Source organism: Mobula hypostoma, chromosome 5, assembly GCF_963921235.1.
Source record: "Mobula hypostoma chromosome 5, sMobHyp1.1, whole genome shotgun sequence".
In the NCBI taxonomy this organism is placed as follows: Eukaryota; Metazoa; Chordata; class Chondrichthyes; order Myliobatiformes; family Myliobatidae; genus Mobula; species Mobula hypostoma.
Genome location: NC_086101.1, coordinates 124463124 through 124479604, shown reverse-complemented (window position 1 = coordinate 124479604; position 16481 = coordinate 124463124). Strand labels below are relative to the sequence as shown.

The following is a 16481-nucleotide window of genomic DNA, read 5'->3' as shown; positions in this document are numbered from 1 at the left end:
AGGTACCACGACCTCTGGCTGTTCTCCTTCCCACTTCAAGATATCGTGGTTGCGATCAGAAACATCCCGGACCCTGGTACCTGGGAGACAAACTATCATCCATGTTTCTTTCCTGCATCCACAGAATCGTATGTCTGTCCCCCTAACTATAAGCCTCCTATCCCTGCTGCCATCCTCTTCCTTTCCCTATTCTTCTGAGCCATAGGGCCAGACTCTGTGCCAGAGGCATGACCACTGTTGCTTCCCCCGGGTAGGCCATCTCCCCCAACAGTACTCAAGCAGGAGTACTTATTGTTAAGAGGGATGGCCACTGGGGTACTCTCTAGTATCTGCCTCTTGCCCTTCCCTCTCCTGACTGTTACCCACTTATTCGTCTTGTGAGGCCCTGGTGTGACTACCTGCCTATAGCTCCTCTCTATCACCTCCTCACTCTCCCTGGCCAGATGAAGGTCATCGAGCTGCATCTCCAGTTCCCTAACCCAGTTCCTAAAGAGCTGCAGCTTGACGGACCTGGCGCAGGTATGGCTGTCCAGGAGGCTGGGAGTCTCCCGGACTTCTCACATCTGACACTGAGCACCAGCCTCACACACATACTTCCTGTCTGTATTCTACACAGTTAACCTACCTCGCCTCAACCTGTTATCACCGAAGCCCCATTGAGCCAAAGCCTTCCTACTCTGTCTCCCTCTATTCTATCACCCGCTCCCCTGACACCCACTCTATAAGGCTGTCTTCTTTTTAAACTCGTCTCATAGTCATATTCATAGTCATACTTCATTGATCCTGGGGGAAATTAGTTTTCGTTACAGTTGCACCATAAATAATAAATAGTAATAGAACCATAAATAGTTAAATAGTAATATGTAAATTATGCCAGTAAATTATGAAGTAAGTCCAGGACCAGCCTATCGGCTCAGGATGTCTGACCCTCCAAGGGAGGAGTTGTAAAGTTTGATGGCCACAGTCAGGAATGACTTCCTATGACGCTCTGTGCTGCATCTCGGTGGAATGAGTCTCTGGCTGAATGTACTCCTGTGCCCACCCAGTACGTTATGTAGTGGATGGGAGACATTGACCAAGATGGCATGCAACTTGGACAGCATCCTCTTCTCAGCCACCACCGTCAGAGAGTCCAGTTCCATCCCCACAACATCACTGGCCTTACAAATGAGTTTGTTGATTCTGTTGGTGTCTGCTACCCTCAGCCTGCTGCCCCAGCACACAACAGCAAACATGATAGCACTGGCCACCACAGACTCGTAGAACATCCTCAGCATCGTCCGGCAAATGTTAAAGGACCTCAGTCTCCTCAGGAAATAGAGACGGCTCTGACTTTTCTTGTAGGCAGCCTCAGTGTTCTTTGACCAGTCCCGTTTATTGTCAATTCGTATCCCCAGGTATTTGTAATCCTCCACCATGTCCACACTGACTCCCTGGATGGAAACAGGGGTCACCGGTACCTTAGCTCTCCTCAGGTCTACCACGAGCTCCTTAGTCTTTTTCACATTAAGCTGCAGATAATTCTGCTCACACCATGTGACAAAGTTTCCTACCGTAGCCCTGTACTCAGTCTCATCTCCTTTGCTGATGCATCCAATTATGGCAGAGTCATCAGAAAACTTCTGAAAATGACAAGACTCTGTGCAGCTGTAGTTCTCACTGTTCTCACTGGCTGACATCTCGTGCTTGTGCAGTTGTGTCCTGATTTCTACCTCCTTAGGAGTTTGCAAAGAGTCGGTACAACATCGAAAACTTTGACAAACTTTTATATGTGTGTAGTGGACAGCATATTGACTAGCCGCGTTGCAGCCTTGTATGGAAATACTAATGCCCATGAATGGAAAATCCTACAAAAGATAGTGGATATGGCCCAGTCCATCATAGATAAAGCCCTCTCCACCAATGAGCATCTGAAATGCTGTCGCAGGAAAACAGTGTCCATCATTGTGGACCCCCCACCACTCAGGACATACTCTTTTCTTACTGCTGCCATCTGGAAGAAGGTACAGGGCCCTCAGGAATCACACCACCAGGTCCAAGAACAGTTACCACACCTCAACTATCAGGATCTTGAACCAAAGGGGATAATTTCACTTGCCCCATCACTTTCAGGGACCCTTCATCGCACATCCTCGATATTTATTGTTTGTTTGTTTATTTATTTATTATTATTTCTTTCTTTTTGTACTTGCACAGTTTGTTGTCTTTTGCACATTGGTTGAACACCCCAATTCTGGTGGTCTTTCATTGATTCTGTTATGATTATTATTCTATGGATTTATTGAGTATGCCTGCAATTAAATGAATCTCAGCGTTGTGTATGAAACATATATGGGCTTTGTTAATAAATTTACCTTACTTTGAATACACTTTCAGCAGGACCTCCTCAACAAGCTAAATATTCCTTTCCGAACTACTCTCCAGTTTCCTTGAGATATTGCACAAATTGGCATCAGCATGTGGAAAGCACATTCCGCAGACTCCCATTCATGGTTGAGGAAGATACTACTTGTTTGAACTTTACAGCTGCCTAGCCCTGCTACAGCATTTTCTGCTCTTACCCCATACTAAACATTTCACCGTTTCTCAGCACAGGTGGAGCTTTGCAGTGTGGTCTGGGGAGGAAGCATGCTTGCTCACGGGTAGTACTGAAAAGTTACTTACCGAGTCACTGAACCAAACTTTGCCTCGTTTTCACTGCTGTTTTTCTGATAGCCTGCAAAACAGAGTATGCCTGATGCTACCAGCTTCAAAATACTATGTAATTTTCCAACTTGCCTCCTTGCCAGCAATCTGGTTCCCAGCCTCTTTTCCCACTCCCTTATGCAGGTTAGGGTCCAGGGTTGAAATACTAAACATTTTAACTTCAGACTCAACCCTAGCTCAGCTGTTCTTTGTTTTTTTTTGTGGATATAGAGTGCATTTATTTTACTTTGAACAATTAATTTAAAGCTGATTAAATGTGCATTTTTAGTATTAGGAAAAGCACAGAATGAAACATTGTACATTTAATAGATTTGATCTCAAGTAGGCTTAGTACAAAAAAAACATAAATAGGCTTCTTGTATGCAATCTCAGACTTTATCCAGCAACACTGACATTAGAGAAGTGTCACTGGGTCCTTGTCACAGGATAAAACTAAAGTACATTCACAAGGAATTCAGTCAACTGATCTGGAAGCTGTAACGGCACCTGTGACCCATATTTGAACTTAGGAACATAAACCATTATCAATGAGATACCTAATCCATGTTTCCTCTGAAGTTGGTCATGGAGTAATACCTGCTCCAATGAAATCCAATATCATTTAATCAAATGAACAAATTCTTCCATCATACCAAGTAATGTTCTCTCGGTATACTGTTTCTGATGAGTAAATATTTGCCCTAGAGAAAACATGGGATTATGCACATAACAAGTCTGGCAAACCAGTTATCAATAGGAAAGAAGTTAGAAAAATAACAGCCTAATAAATTGAGAATATATTACATATGAAACTTCAGCAGTGAAACATTAAACAAAGACTACAAATGTACTCATTGGAAGTGCTATTAAAATGAAAAATTCAAATTTTCCAGCAAGTAACAGAAAAGGCTTTGGTAATAAAAAAACAAAAGTTCCACAAAAGTAGCACTTTCTGGACAAAGTAACAGAGTTAAAGCATATTGCACATTGTCAACAAGACTTTCTAATAAATAGGTACAAAGCTTATTTTACAAAGGTCTGATTTTAAATTATACATACATTTAAACAGCTAGCTAGCTTAGACGACAGACACGCACATAGCTGAAATAAGAGCTGCTCTTCCAAGTGTGGAAAGGGATGATGATAATTGCTATACACACCACAGTAACTGGCCGGGCACATGATTGTAAGAAGCAGTATTTTTAACAAGTTGTACAACTGATATTCTAATCTTGGACACATGAAAGTGATGCTGAAATGAGCTTTTCATTCACAATAATTGTAAATCTGCTTGTGAATTACACTGATCCAATAAAGGGCACTGTTTTTAAAACGTTTCAAAGTGCCTATATTTTTCAAGAAGGAAAAGAGCATAACACAGAGTCAGAAACCATTCATCCAGCTTGTGGTATTAGTTGAGACATTTGATCATGTATAAAGACTGTAAACCTATCTCAATGAGGACAGATATGATAATAATGTGATGCATTTCACTTCTCAATGAAGTGATGCTTTCACAATATTGAGTTCCTATTCTGCCACTAAGTGATGAGTGAAAATAGAAGACTTCCTTGTAGAGAATCAAGGACAACTTTCCTGGGCCACTCTTATGCCAATGTAAATATTAGCACCGATTTTTAGTTGGAACAATTTGTGGCTTGGGGAGATCTGTGTTGACAAGAATATGCAAATATATTTTCATCATAAAGTGTATTAAAAATCCAGCTATTTAGAAGCTGATGTATAATTCAGAATTTTCCACTGTTTTCCCCAGAGTACGTTTGTTTGGGGGGGGCAGGAAGGTTTCATTTATTTTCAGTTTTGAACATATGCTGAAGTACATGTACATTGGTGCTCTGAATTGTGAGGCAAGTTGTGCAATACTGAAACTGAAGTTGTGGCTCAGCTGCAGGTTGTAGTGAGCTGTCTCAGAGCCTCTAATGCCATTTTGCCTGCAGTCTTGGTTGGCTGGGAAATGGTCAGGCAATGAAAAGAAGAAACTGGAGGCAAAATGATCAAGGCAGACCACCAGGACAAGAGATTGGTTCAGATAAATAAGTGCAGGCATTTTAATATAACTGACTAGGGCAAAACAAAGTCAGGTGCTACAACAGTCCTTCTCAATTTCTAATGTAGAGTATTGAAATCAAAACAGAAAAGATGGGAAAAAAGAGGGAAATTAATTCAATGAGGTCATTTGAACTTAATCAGTGATGGCAGGGCTATTTTGTTAAAACTCTGGGTGGAACGCAATTTATTGTCAAAATGTTTTTCAAATTTCCCATTGACTGCTGAGGCATGCCACATGTTCTTCAGGTGGAGGGACAGATGTTGATACTTCCTGCACTCTCTGTTCCTCCCACTTGCCTTTTAATCATTGAATGTTTAGTTTTCACAACATTTTGCCAATATTCCTTTGAGTTTATATGTGCTATTCTGAAATTTTGGATTTTTCCATAAGTTTGACCTGCTTTCACTGTTGCATAGTTCAGTGTATTGGAATCCAAGCTCCTTGAAAGTGGATACGCAAGTCGATAGGGTGGTAAGAAGGCTTATGGAATGCTTGCTTTTATTAGTCGGGGATTAAGTTCAAGAGTCAAGAAGTTATGTTACAACTTCATAGAACTCTGGTTAGGCCACATCTAGAGTATTGCAACACACTCAAAATGCCGGGGGAAGAGTTTATCCTTTTCCACAGATGCTGTCTGGTCTGCTGAGTTCCTCCAGCATTTTGTGTGTGTTGCTTAGATTTCCAGCATCTGCAGAATTTCTCATGTCTGGAGTATTGCATACAGTTCTGGTCGCCCCACTATAGGAAGGGTGGAGATGATGCCGAAGAGGTTTACCAGGATGTTGCCTGGTTTAGACGGCATGTGCCATCACAAGATGCTGGATAAACTTGTTTTTTTTTTCTCTGGAGCGCTGGAGATCTGATAGAGGTTTCCAAAATCATGAGAGGCATAGATAGAGTGGACAGAAAGTATCTGTTTCCCAGGGTCGAAATGTCTAATACCAGAGGGCATGCATTGAGGGTGAGAGGGAGTAGGTTCAAGGGGGATGTGAGGGGTAAGTATTTTTACTCAGAGACTGGTGGATGCCTAGAATCGCTGCCTGGTGTGGTGGTACATTAGAGGCTTTTAAGAGATGTCTGGATAAGCACATGGAGGGATATGGACATGGTGTAGGTAGGAGGGATTAGTGTTTGGGTGTTTTTGATTTGCTTTCTAGCTGGTTCAGCACACCATTGTGGGCCGAAGGGCCTGTTCCTGTGTGGTACTGTTTGATGTTACACCAGTAAGATAGATTTCACCTCTAACCCTAAGAGGATCGGGATCCTTGATCAAAAATTGCCGTGAAGAAATATTTGATTAGTTGTTAAGATCTGTGATAGGTGTAAAAAGAAAGTAATAAGCCATTGCCCTCTCTCTTTCTCTCCAAAATGCTGGATTTCTTTCCCAATGCAGCTCAATACCATAAGTTATCTTTTGGTCCATTTACTCCTATCATAGCTTTGTACCTAGCCAGTGTCTTTCTATAATATAGTTGGGTTTCTTTGCACAATTCCACAACAGGCCTGAGCAGAAATTCCTACAAAACAGCCAAAGCAGAATGTTAATACATTTTCCTTGGGCATTGAGAGGAAAATTAGGGAAGGTGGTCAATATCTTTCTCAAAGTCATACAGGTGCTGTTGTCCAGCGTCATTGTCAGTGCAACAAAAGCACTCACTCAAAAGGCTAAAGCCCTCCTCCAAAGCACAAAGGCAATAAAGGAATGTACAGTATGTCTAAATAAACTGTAACAGCTGTATTGGCAGCAGACAGATTCTTGTCTATTTAAATGCCGACACACTCTCCAATGATCATCTGTCCTTCAGAAATAAAAGCACAAGCAGCACTTCTGAAATTTCAAAACAATGAGACAAGTTCAAGTTTGTTCTGCCCGTCACTTCATTGTTTCAGATGAGTTGTAGTGTGGCGCCATCGTCAGATCCCACTGCAGGATTCACAACAACGTAGTTTGTACTGAGGTAGGAGACAGAGTCTTAGCCGCTTTACCATTTCACAGTATCGGGTTGTGTCTCTGCATTCCGCTGTGAGGGAATGAAACCATAAATTATGCACAGTTACAACCACTCTTTCTCACCACAAATGACGATAAATCACTGAGTTTGCAGAATAGTGGTACATCATTTGTAGTGAGTTTCCAAAATTGCTTTATTAATCTTTTTATTAATTTAAAAGGAACATAAATACAAACAAGAGGAGAATTATCTCAAATATATATATCAATAACAATACAAACTGAGATTGAGATAGACATTATCAAAACCATACATAGTGTTAAGCTAGTATATAATATACAAATGTTTGTATAATAAAAGAAGAAAACAGCAATTCTCCTCTTATCAGTTCGTAAAGAGGAAAGAAAAAACTTTGAATTTTAAATGAAGAAAAAAAACATTGCGCTATACAAAAAAAAAGGACTGGGCAGCCCATTCTGAGGGTACGACCAAAAAAAAAGACTTTCTAATCAAATCTAAAACTTCGAAAAAAAAAATTGGAAGAGTAATAGATCAAATTAAATGAAAATATTGAATAAAAGGTCGCCAGATTTGCTCAGATTTAAAGGATGTATCAAATGTTCGACTTCTTATTTTCTGTGAAGGAAAGGATTGCAAAGGAATTTATTAACAAAATTCTGAAGGACCTGAGACTAGCATGTTCAACCCCTCTCTATAAATGCTGCCTGATCTGCTGTGTTCCTCCAGCATTTTCTGTGTGTTGCTCATGAGGATAGTTATTATTGCTTGAACTGAGAAGACTGCAACAGCGGTCAGTTTGGGAATTCTTCAGTTCTGCTCACATAACAGGATTTGTCTTCTGTATGTAGGTGAGTGTTAAACATAGAATTGGGTTATGTTGTCAATTCTCCAAATTGAATTGCTTTAAACATTTGTACAAAATCTACAGTTCATTTTATAGTCTGGAATTCCGGGTCTGTCACTTTTAGAACATATGACCATAAGACATAGGAATAGAATTAGCCATTCAGTCCATCAGATCTGTTCCACCATTCCAAAATGGCTGAATTATTATTCCTCTTAACCCCGTTCTCCTGCCTTTTCTGCATAACCTTCAGTGCCCTATCAACATATGCTTTAAATAAACCCAATAACTTAGCCTCCATAGCTATCTGTGGCAATGATTTCCATAGATTCATGATCCCCTGGTTAAAGAAATTTCACCTCATCTCTGTTCCAAATGTACATCCTTCTACTCTGAGACTGTGCACTCTGGTCCTAGACTCACTCACCCACAATAGGAAACATCCTCTCTACATCCACTCTATCTTTGCCTTTCTATATTCGATAGGTTTCAATAAGAATCACCCTCATTCTTTTAAACTCCTTCGATTACAGACCCAGAGCCATCAAATGCTCCTCATACATTAACCCTTTCGTTCCTGGAATAATTCTTGTGAACCTACTCTGAACTCTCTCCAATGCCAGAACATCTTTTCTTAGATAAGGAGCTGAAAACTGCTCACAGTACTGCAAGTATGGTCTGGTCTGCCCAATGCCTTAAAATCCTCAGCATTGCATTTTTGCTTTTATATTCTAGTTCTCTTGAAATGAATGCTAACATTGCATTTGCTTTACTTACCACTGACTCAACCTGGAAGTTAACCTTTAGGGAATCCTGCACAAGAACTCCCAAGTCCCTTCACATCATAGATTTTTGAATTTTCTCCCTGTTTAGAAAGTAGTCCACACCTTTATTCCTTCTACCAAAATGTATGATCATACACTTCCCTACACTATATAATGGATGGCAACGTCTTTCCAACTACTGAAGTCAGGCTAGCTGGCCTATAATTTCCTTTCTCCTGCCTTCGTTCCATCTTAAAGAGTGGAATGGTATTTGCAATTTTCCATTCCTCTAGAACCATTCCAGAATCTAGTTATTCTTGAAAGATCATGACTAATGCATCCCACAATCTCTTCAGCTACCCCTTTCAGAATGCTGGGTGTAGTCCATCTGGTCTAGGTGACTTACCTACCTTCAGAACTTTCATCTTCCCAAGTGCCTTCTCCTTAATAATAGCAACTATACTCACATCTGCCCCGCCCCCCGATACTCCGGCATACTGTACGTGTCTTTACTCTGGTATACTGTACGTGACTTATGCAAAATACTGAGTTTGTCTGCCATTTACTTGTCCCCCATTACTACCTCTCCACTTTCTTTTTCCACTGATCCGATATCCACTGTCACCTTTCTTTTAGTCTTTCTTAACCTGAAGGAACTTTTTATATCATCTTTTATATCAATTCCTAGCTTATTTTCATATTTCACCTTTTCTCTCCTTATAGCTTTTCTAGTTGCCTTCTGTTGGTTTTTAAAACTTTCCCAATCCTCTAGCCCCGCTATGTTTTGCTCTATTATATGCTTCCTCTTTTCCTTTTATGCTATTTTTGACTGGCTTTGTCAGCCAGAGTTATGCCATCTTGCCATCAAGAATACTTTGTTATCTTTGGGATTAATCTATCCTGTGCCTTTTGAATTGCTCCCAGAAACTCCAGCTATTGCTGTTCTGATGTCATCCCAGATAGTGTCCATTTGGCCAGCTCATCTCTCATGCCTCTGTAATTCCCTTTACTCCACTATAAAATACTGTAATCCACTGTTTATAGAAGATATTGCTAAACTGGAGAATACTGATGGAGGCATTTAATTCTGGGATTCAGGATTCTAAGCATTCAAGGAAGAAAAAGAATGCTTTTCATTGGAGAAACTAAACTGAATGAGACCTGATCTAGTTATTCCATATATCTGGAGTAGACAAGCTATTTCAACTGTTAATTTTAAAACTTCCAATATCTGCTTAGTGGTTTTATATTGAGATGGAGTACACGAGATGCATGTGCCAGCTGGTGGTGTTGTGGCATCAGCACTAGACTTTGAGGCAGAAGGTCCTAAGTTCAGATCCAGCCAGGTCCCAATCTGGCCTGGCCATCTACTCCTGTATCTTGCCATGCTATGAGTTGATGAGTTCCACGACATCTTATGTCAGATCTGTCATCTGCTGCCAATTTGTGTAAACTATGTGAGTAAAGGTTTAACATCACTAAGCACAGTCTCTGGCTAAACTCATTGTCTTTTCATTTAATCAATTATCAAAGTTAGGATCCCTGCAGGGAGCAAAATTCCTATTGTACTGTTAGGATGAGGTGAGCACACACAAAACCCCAAGATACTAAAATGTCTTCCCTTGTGAGCCCCTACTGTATCTCTGTGACTTGGTAAAGTACTTTACGCAGAGTTATTTAAGTATTCTCTTTTAACCAATTTGATACTGTGCTCATCATACTTTACTCCTAAACTGTGGATCTTGTTCTACACAGGAAAATTAATGTGACCAGACAAAATGAAATATAAATCTTCACATTAAACGCAACACACAAAGTGCTGGAAGAACTCAATAAGTCAGGTAGCATCTGTGGAGAGGGGGTCAAGTCTTTATGCATTTGGTCAATTTATTGCCATACATTTTTCCAATTTTTTTAACCCGTAACATTGCTAAGGGTGGAGGCAGCAGAGTGAAGTTCACATATAAATGGCATGTGAATTCTGTTCTTCACTCTCTCCAACATTCTCTCTGTAGGAAGAAAATTCTAAACTCAGTTAGAAGCCTGAACTCTCTGAAAAGGTAGGTCTGTGGTGCCAAACTCACCCATTAAGTAATCAATTGTCTGAACTTGCTCCTTAAAGCAATTTTGACCAACACTTTCTAATTTGCCAGCAGTGTATACAATATAACGAACACATTTCCTTATTCCTGATTCCGGACTCACATTTTTCACATGGGATGATGTTACACCTCTGCCAGTTCACTGGCCTCTGCTTCCACAAGCAGAGCTGCTCTCTTGCTTGCCTGTTTGTGCGTAAATGCACACATTCGACCCGCCTGGACTGGAATCCATAATTCCCACAGGAAGACGTACAAGGCGTCCAGGAACTACTCCGCCACTGGACTGTGCAGACATCTGAGGTACAGTTTTGTTTGCTGACTGGTCTAAGTTCAACAAAATCCATTAGTGGGAATGTTAACAGGTTAATCAACACTAGCATTTACTGCTCTTTGCATCATAGAACAAGCAACCTCTGCCTCTGATAACAACAACCAATTGTGCATAGTACCCTGGGATGCTGGAAACTTGACTGAATCACCTCCACAGCAAGCAGAAAGGACATCAATCCTGAGAGACTGCACTGGATAAACACAGGCTCCCAGAATCAGACCCAAAATTCAAATGACTCCTTCCCAATACTACTGAAATTACGAAGCTTCGATGAGACCTCATCAGAAATTGTACCAATATTTCAATTGGTAATTGGCTTATCAGGCACATGTAAAAATTTGCTACTTTAATTTCAGATTAAATTCTTGAGCGGTTTTAAATATAAAGATGCACTGTGGATGCCCAGCATCGATTTAAGGCAATGTAACCCTTGAAACCAACATATTAGATGCTGAATATATTTTAAAAAGAATATGCCAAATCCGTCTACTCCAGCATTAAAGGACCCAAGGGCACTTTATAAAAATGCTTTCATTTAGATATCCTTTTATCATGATGAAATACTACAAGAATGTAACTCAAGGAATTACTTTGAAAATTCATTCATGGGTAATCACAGGGGAATAAATTAGGAAAGCTAATAAAAAAGAAGCCTCTTTCATCATCTCAAGGCACATCAAATGCATTACAGCCAATGCAATTTTATTTTTGCTGTGTAGTCACCATTATATGTTCATAGTGAAATTGAAGTAAGACAAGAACTTGTTTACAGTGCTGTTAGATGACGATGAGAGGAAGGTGGGAGAGGGTTGAAACGGCTGGCCTGTATAGAGTCATAGAGGAGTACAGCACAGAACAGGCCCCTTTGCCCATCTAGTCCATACTGAACCATTTAAACTGCCTACTCCCATCAACCTGCACCGGGACCATAGCCCACCATACCCCTACAATCCATGTACCTATCCAAACTTCTCTTAAGCATTGAAATCGAGCTCACATGCACCATATGTGAAGACAGCCCATTTCTCACTCTCATGACTTTCTGAATGAAGAAGTTTCCTCCTATGTTCCCAATAAAAATTTCACCTTTCATCCTTAACCCATGGCCTCTGGTTGTAGTCCCACCCAAGCTCAGTGGAAAAAGCCTGCTTGCATTTACTCTATCTATACCCCTCATAACTTTGTACACATCTACCAAATTTCTCAGTTCTCTAATTTCTGAAGAATACAGTCCTGTACTATTCAATTTTTCCTTGTAACCTGGGGCCTCCATACCCAGCAACATCCTTGTAAATTCTCTCTGTACTCTTTCGATTTTGTTTTCATCTTTCCTGTAGGTAGGTGACCAGAACTGCACACAATATTCCAAATTAGGCCTCACCAGCGTCTTATACACCTTCAACATAACAGCCCATCTCCAGTACTCAGTACTTGGATTTATGAAAACCCATGTGCTGAAAGCTTTCTGTATGACCCTATCTACCGGTGATGCCACTTTCAACAAATTCTGTACCTGTATTTCCAGATCCTTTTGTTCTATTGCACTCCTCAGTGCCCTACCGCTCACTGTGTAAGACCTACCCTGGTTGGTCCTCCCAAAGTGCAAAACCTCATACTTGTCTGCATTAAGTGCCATCTGCCATTTTTCAGCCCATTTTTCCAGCTGATGCAGATCACTCTGCAAGCCATGATAGCCTTCCTCACTGTCCACTACACCCTTAATCTTGGTGTCATCTGCAAATTTGCTGGTTCAGTTAACCACATTCTCATTCAGATCATTGATATAGATGACAAACAACAAAGGACCCAGCACCAATCCCTGTGGCACATCAGTAGTCACAGGTCTCCAGTCAGAGAGGCAACCCTCTACTACCACTCTCCGGCTTCTCCCACTAATCCAATTTACTACCTCATCCTGAATGCTGAGCCACTGAACCATCTTGACCAGCCTCCCATGTGGGACCTTGTCAAACACTTTACTAAGGACCATATAGACAACATCTACTGCCTTGCCTTCATCCACTTTCCTGGTAACTTCCTTGAAAAACCCTGTAAGCTTAGTTAGACAGGACCTTCCATGCTGATTATCCTTAATCAGTCCATGTCTATCCAAATACTTCTATATCCGGTCCCTTAGCATACCTTCCCACAGCTGATATCAGACTCACTGGCCTATAATTTCCTGGTTTATGTTTAGAGCTTTTTTTAAACAATGGAACATTGGCTATCCTCCAATCCTCTGATACCTACCCTGTCACTAAGGATTATTTAAATATCTCTGCTTGGACCCTGGCAATTTATGTACTTGCCTTCCATAAGGTCCGAGGGAACACCTTGTCAGGCCCTGGGGACTTATCCACCCTGATTTGCCTCAGGGTAGCAAATACTTCCTCTTCTGTAATCTGTACAGAGTCCATGAAGGTGATGATGCTTTGCCTTGCTTCTATAGACTCTGTATTTGTCCCTGAGTAAATACAGATGCAAAGAATGCATTTAAGATCTCCCCCATCTATTTTGTCCCCACACATAGATTACCATTCTGGTCTTCCAATCCTTTTGTTCTTAACATATATATAGAATCCCTTAGGATACTCCTTCACCTTGTCTGCTAGAACAACTTCATGTCTTCTTTTATCCTTCCTAATTTCTTTCTTAAGTGTTCTCTTGCATTTCTTATCCTCCATAAGCACCTAATTTGTTCCTGCTTGCCTAAAGCTGTTATGTACCTCCTTTTTTCTCTTAACCAGGACCTCAATATCTCTTGAAAACCGAAGTTCCTTACACTTGTCAAGATAACAGGCACATACAAGATTTATACTCTCAACATTTCGTTTTTGAAGGCTTCTCTCTTACCAAGTATACCTTTGCCAGTAAACAGCCTGTCCCAATCCACTCTTGGCAGACCATTTCTGAAACCATCAACATTGGCCTTTCTCCAATTTAGAATCTCAACCTGTCGACCAGTCCTATCTTTTTGCACATTTACTTTGAAAGTAATGTGGTCATTGTATGCAAAGTGCTCCCCTGCACATATTTCTGTCACCTGCCCTGTCTCATTCCCTAATAGCTGATCCAGTATCACATGCTCTCTCGTTGGGACTTCTACGTACCGATGTAGGAAACTTTTCTGAACACATTTGACAAACTTTATCCATCTAGTCCTGTGGTAAATCATATATATATGTTGCAACTGGGTTACCTGTCTGGACACGCCCCTATGCTGACTGCTCCTGTGGCTCCTCCCACAGACCCCTGAATAAAGGCGATTGTGCCATTGCTCCTCCTTTCAGTCCAAGGGCAGATATTCAGCATGGCGGAGGTCACATTTACTGCTAATAAAAGCCTTTCAGTATTTACTCTACTTCCAGTCTTTTGGAGTTATTGATAATGCATCAAGTCCCTTTACAGTAAAGGATTCACAGTCAATATATGAAAAATTAAAATCATCTACTGGAACAGCCTTATGTTTCTTGCAACAGTCGGTGATCTTGTTACAAATTTGTTCCTCTAAATCGTTAGGACTGTTGGGTGGTCTGCAATATAGTTTCATTAATGTGGCCATATCTTTCATGCATATCTCAAAGAAAATGCAACACTTCTGACAGTATAGCACTCCCGCAGCGTTAACCTTCTGACAAAGCACTGCTCTCTATACTGCCTGTCAAATGGTGAAATGCTCTTCTATTATCAGGCTTTACCAGCAGCTTACCAGGGGTATCTGCTGGCATCGTGTGCTCATGTTTCTGCAGTGGAATTTCCTTCCACGGACACAACAGTGCTACCCACTGAGCCAATGGCTGGAAGTCAGATCCCTGCCTAGCTATGTCTGAGAAAGCAAGTGAGTATGAAGAATATGAAAGGTGGGTGAGAAAAGAATGAGAATCTGTGTGCATATACCTGTAAGTAGCAGAGAGGAAGGGATGTTTCTTCCAGGTAACTTTAAAGATGTTCCTCATGGGTTCCCAGGTAAACAGGCTAATATCAAATTACATGATGATTCAGTGGTATCAATAATTTAATGCAGAGGCAATTTCTCAGAAATCGGAAGTGGTTTCTGTTTAAAAATAAGAAATCACCCATTTGACACAGACGTTGTGAATTTTGTTCTCGAAGATGTTTGTGAGCCTTTGGAACTCCATTTATCAATTGAAAGAAGACCTTAAATAACACACATAAAATGCTGGAGCAAGTCAGCACATCAAGCTGCATCTATGGAAATGAACGTTTCAGATTGAGAACCTTCATCAGGACTGGAAAGGAAAGGGCAGAAACCAGAGTAAGTAAGTGGGCAAAAGGAAGGAGTACAAATTGGCAGGCGAGTGGGTGGAGGAGGGGGATGAAGTAAGGAGCCGGGAGGGTATAAGTGGGAGAGATAAAGGGTTGAAGAAGAAGGAACCTATTAGGAAAGAACTGTGAACCATGGAAGCAAGGGAAGGGAGAGGGGAACCAGAAGGAGGTGATGGACAAGTGAGAAGCGGTGGGACAGTAACTAGAATGGGGTATAGAAAAAGAGAGGAGGAGTATCCATTCCCTATTCTGGTTACCTTTCTTCCATGGTCCACTGTCATCTCTGATCAGATTCCTTCTTCTTCAGCCCTTAACCTCTTCCATTTATCCCTTCCCAGCTTCTGATCTGGTCTCCCTATCAGCTGTCAGCTTGTTCCCTCCCCCCATTCCTCGCTTTTTTTATTCTGGCTTCTCTCCCCTTATTTTCCAGTCCTTCTGAAGTGCTGCAGCTGGAAATATCACTGTTTATAGATGAGTTCCTCCAGCATTTTTTGTGTGTTGCTCAAGATTTCCAACATCTGCAGGATCTTTTGTGTCGGAGACTTTATATATTTTTAAGGCAGAGTAAGAATGATCCCTGAAAAGCAAGTGGATAAAGAATGACTGTGGGAAACAGGAACATGGAATTGATGTTACAATAGGACTTTCTATCATGACGGAGTATAACCATGGGGCTGAGTGCATGAATTCTGCATTATATTTTAGAAATCAGATACATTACACAATAATCTCAATGTTTTAAAGTATTGCTTTGAATGAAAGATATATACAACTCCTTTATTCTGTCACAAATCTCAGTATAGCAGAGAAGTATGTTACCTTATGTTGCCGCTGCAGTGCTGAGAAGGTAACCTGGTCCCATTCTGTGCCTGGCAGACAACGTGGCGATATTGGGTGCCTAGCCTCAGCCCCACACACTGACCATTGCACTAAAGAAAGGAACACCTTTTGTCACCATTTATTTCAGGTTCATTCCAATTACTCACATCTTTACAGGATTCTTAGTGTAAGCGGGATTCTCTGAGTCCATCCTTCCCGTAAGAAGAATCAAAAGTTAAATACAGGCTGATTAATCTCCTACAGTGCGAATGGAGGAACTGATGATGGGGGAAGGGTGGGAGATTTTAGAAAGATTTTTCGTTTAATACTGTGACTCCATGCATATGGGAAATTATGAAGAAATGAGATTTTCATTTGGTAGTGTTAAAGAAAAAGTGAATCAGATCACGGTCGATGTAACTCTGTTCCCATGTTTGACGTGTCCGTATAAGTCAATCTTAATTGTAAATTTCAAAGATAACATTAGAGTACAGTATGAAGGTACACAGATCAGTCACTGTTATTCTGGTGAGGATAAATTTGTAAATAGGTGACACTACTGCTAGTGACAGGCCTGTCATACATTACACAGGTAGTATCAGAAG

At 40.8% G+C, this 16481-nt stretch overlaps 1 protein-coding gene across 1 annotated transcript in view; it reads right to left on the bottom strand.

Annotated features, from left to right (window-relative positions):
• Positions 1-3000: 3000 nt before the first annotated feature.
• LOC134346985 (ADAMTS-like protein 1) overlaps positions 3001-16481 on the bottom strand; it is a 546173-nt gene continuing 532692 nt past the window's right edge. The window contains exons 29-31 of the mRNA XM_063048923.1: positions 15877-15986; positions 10543-10763; positions 3001-6777 (exon numbers count right to left, since the gene is read on the bottom strand). Of these exons, the coding sequence (XP_062904993.1) occupies positions 6671-6777; positions 10543-10763; positions 15877-15986 (438 nt within the window). The 3' untranslated portion in view covers positions 3001-6670. The remainder of the gene's footprint in view (positions 6778-10542; positions 10764-15876; positions 15987-16481) is intronic.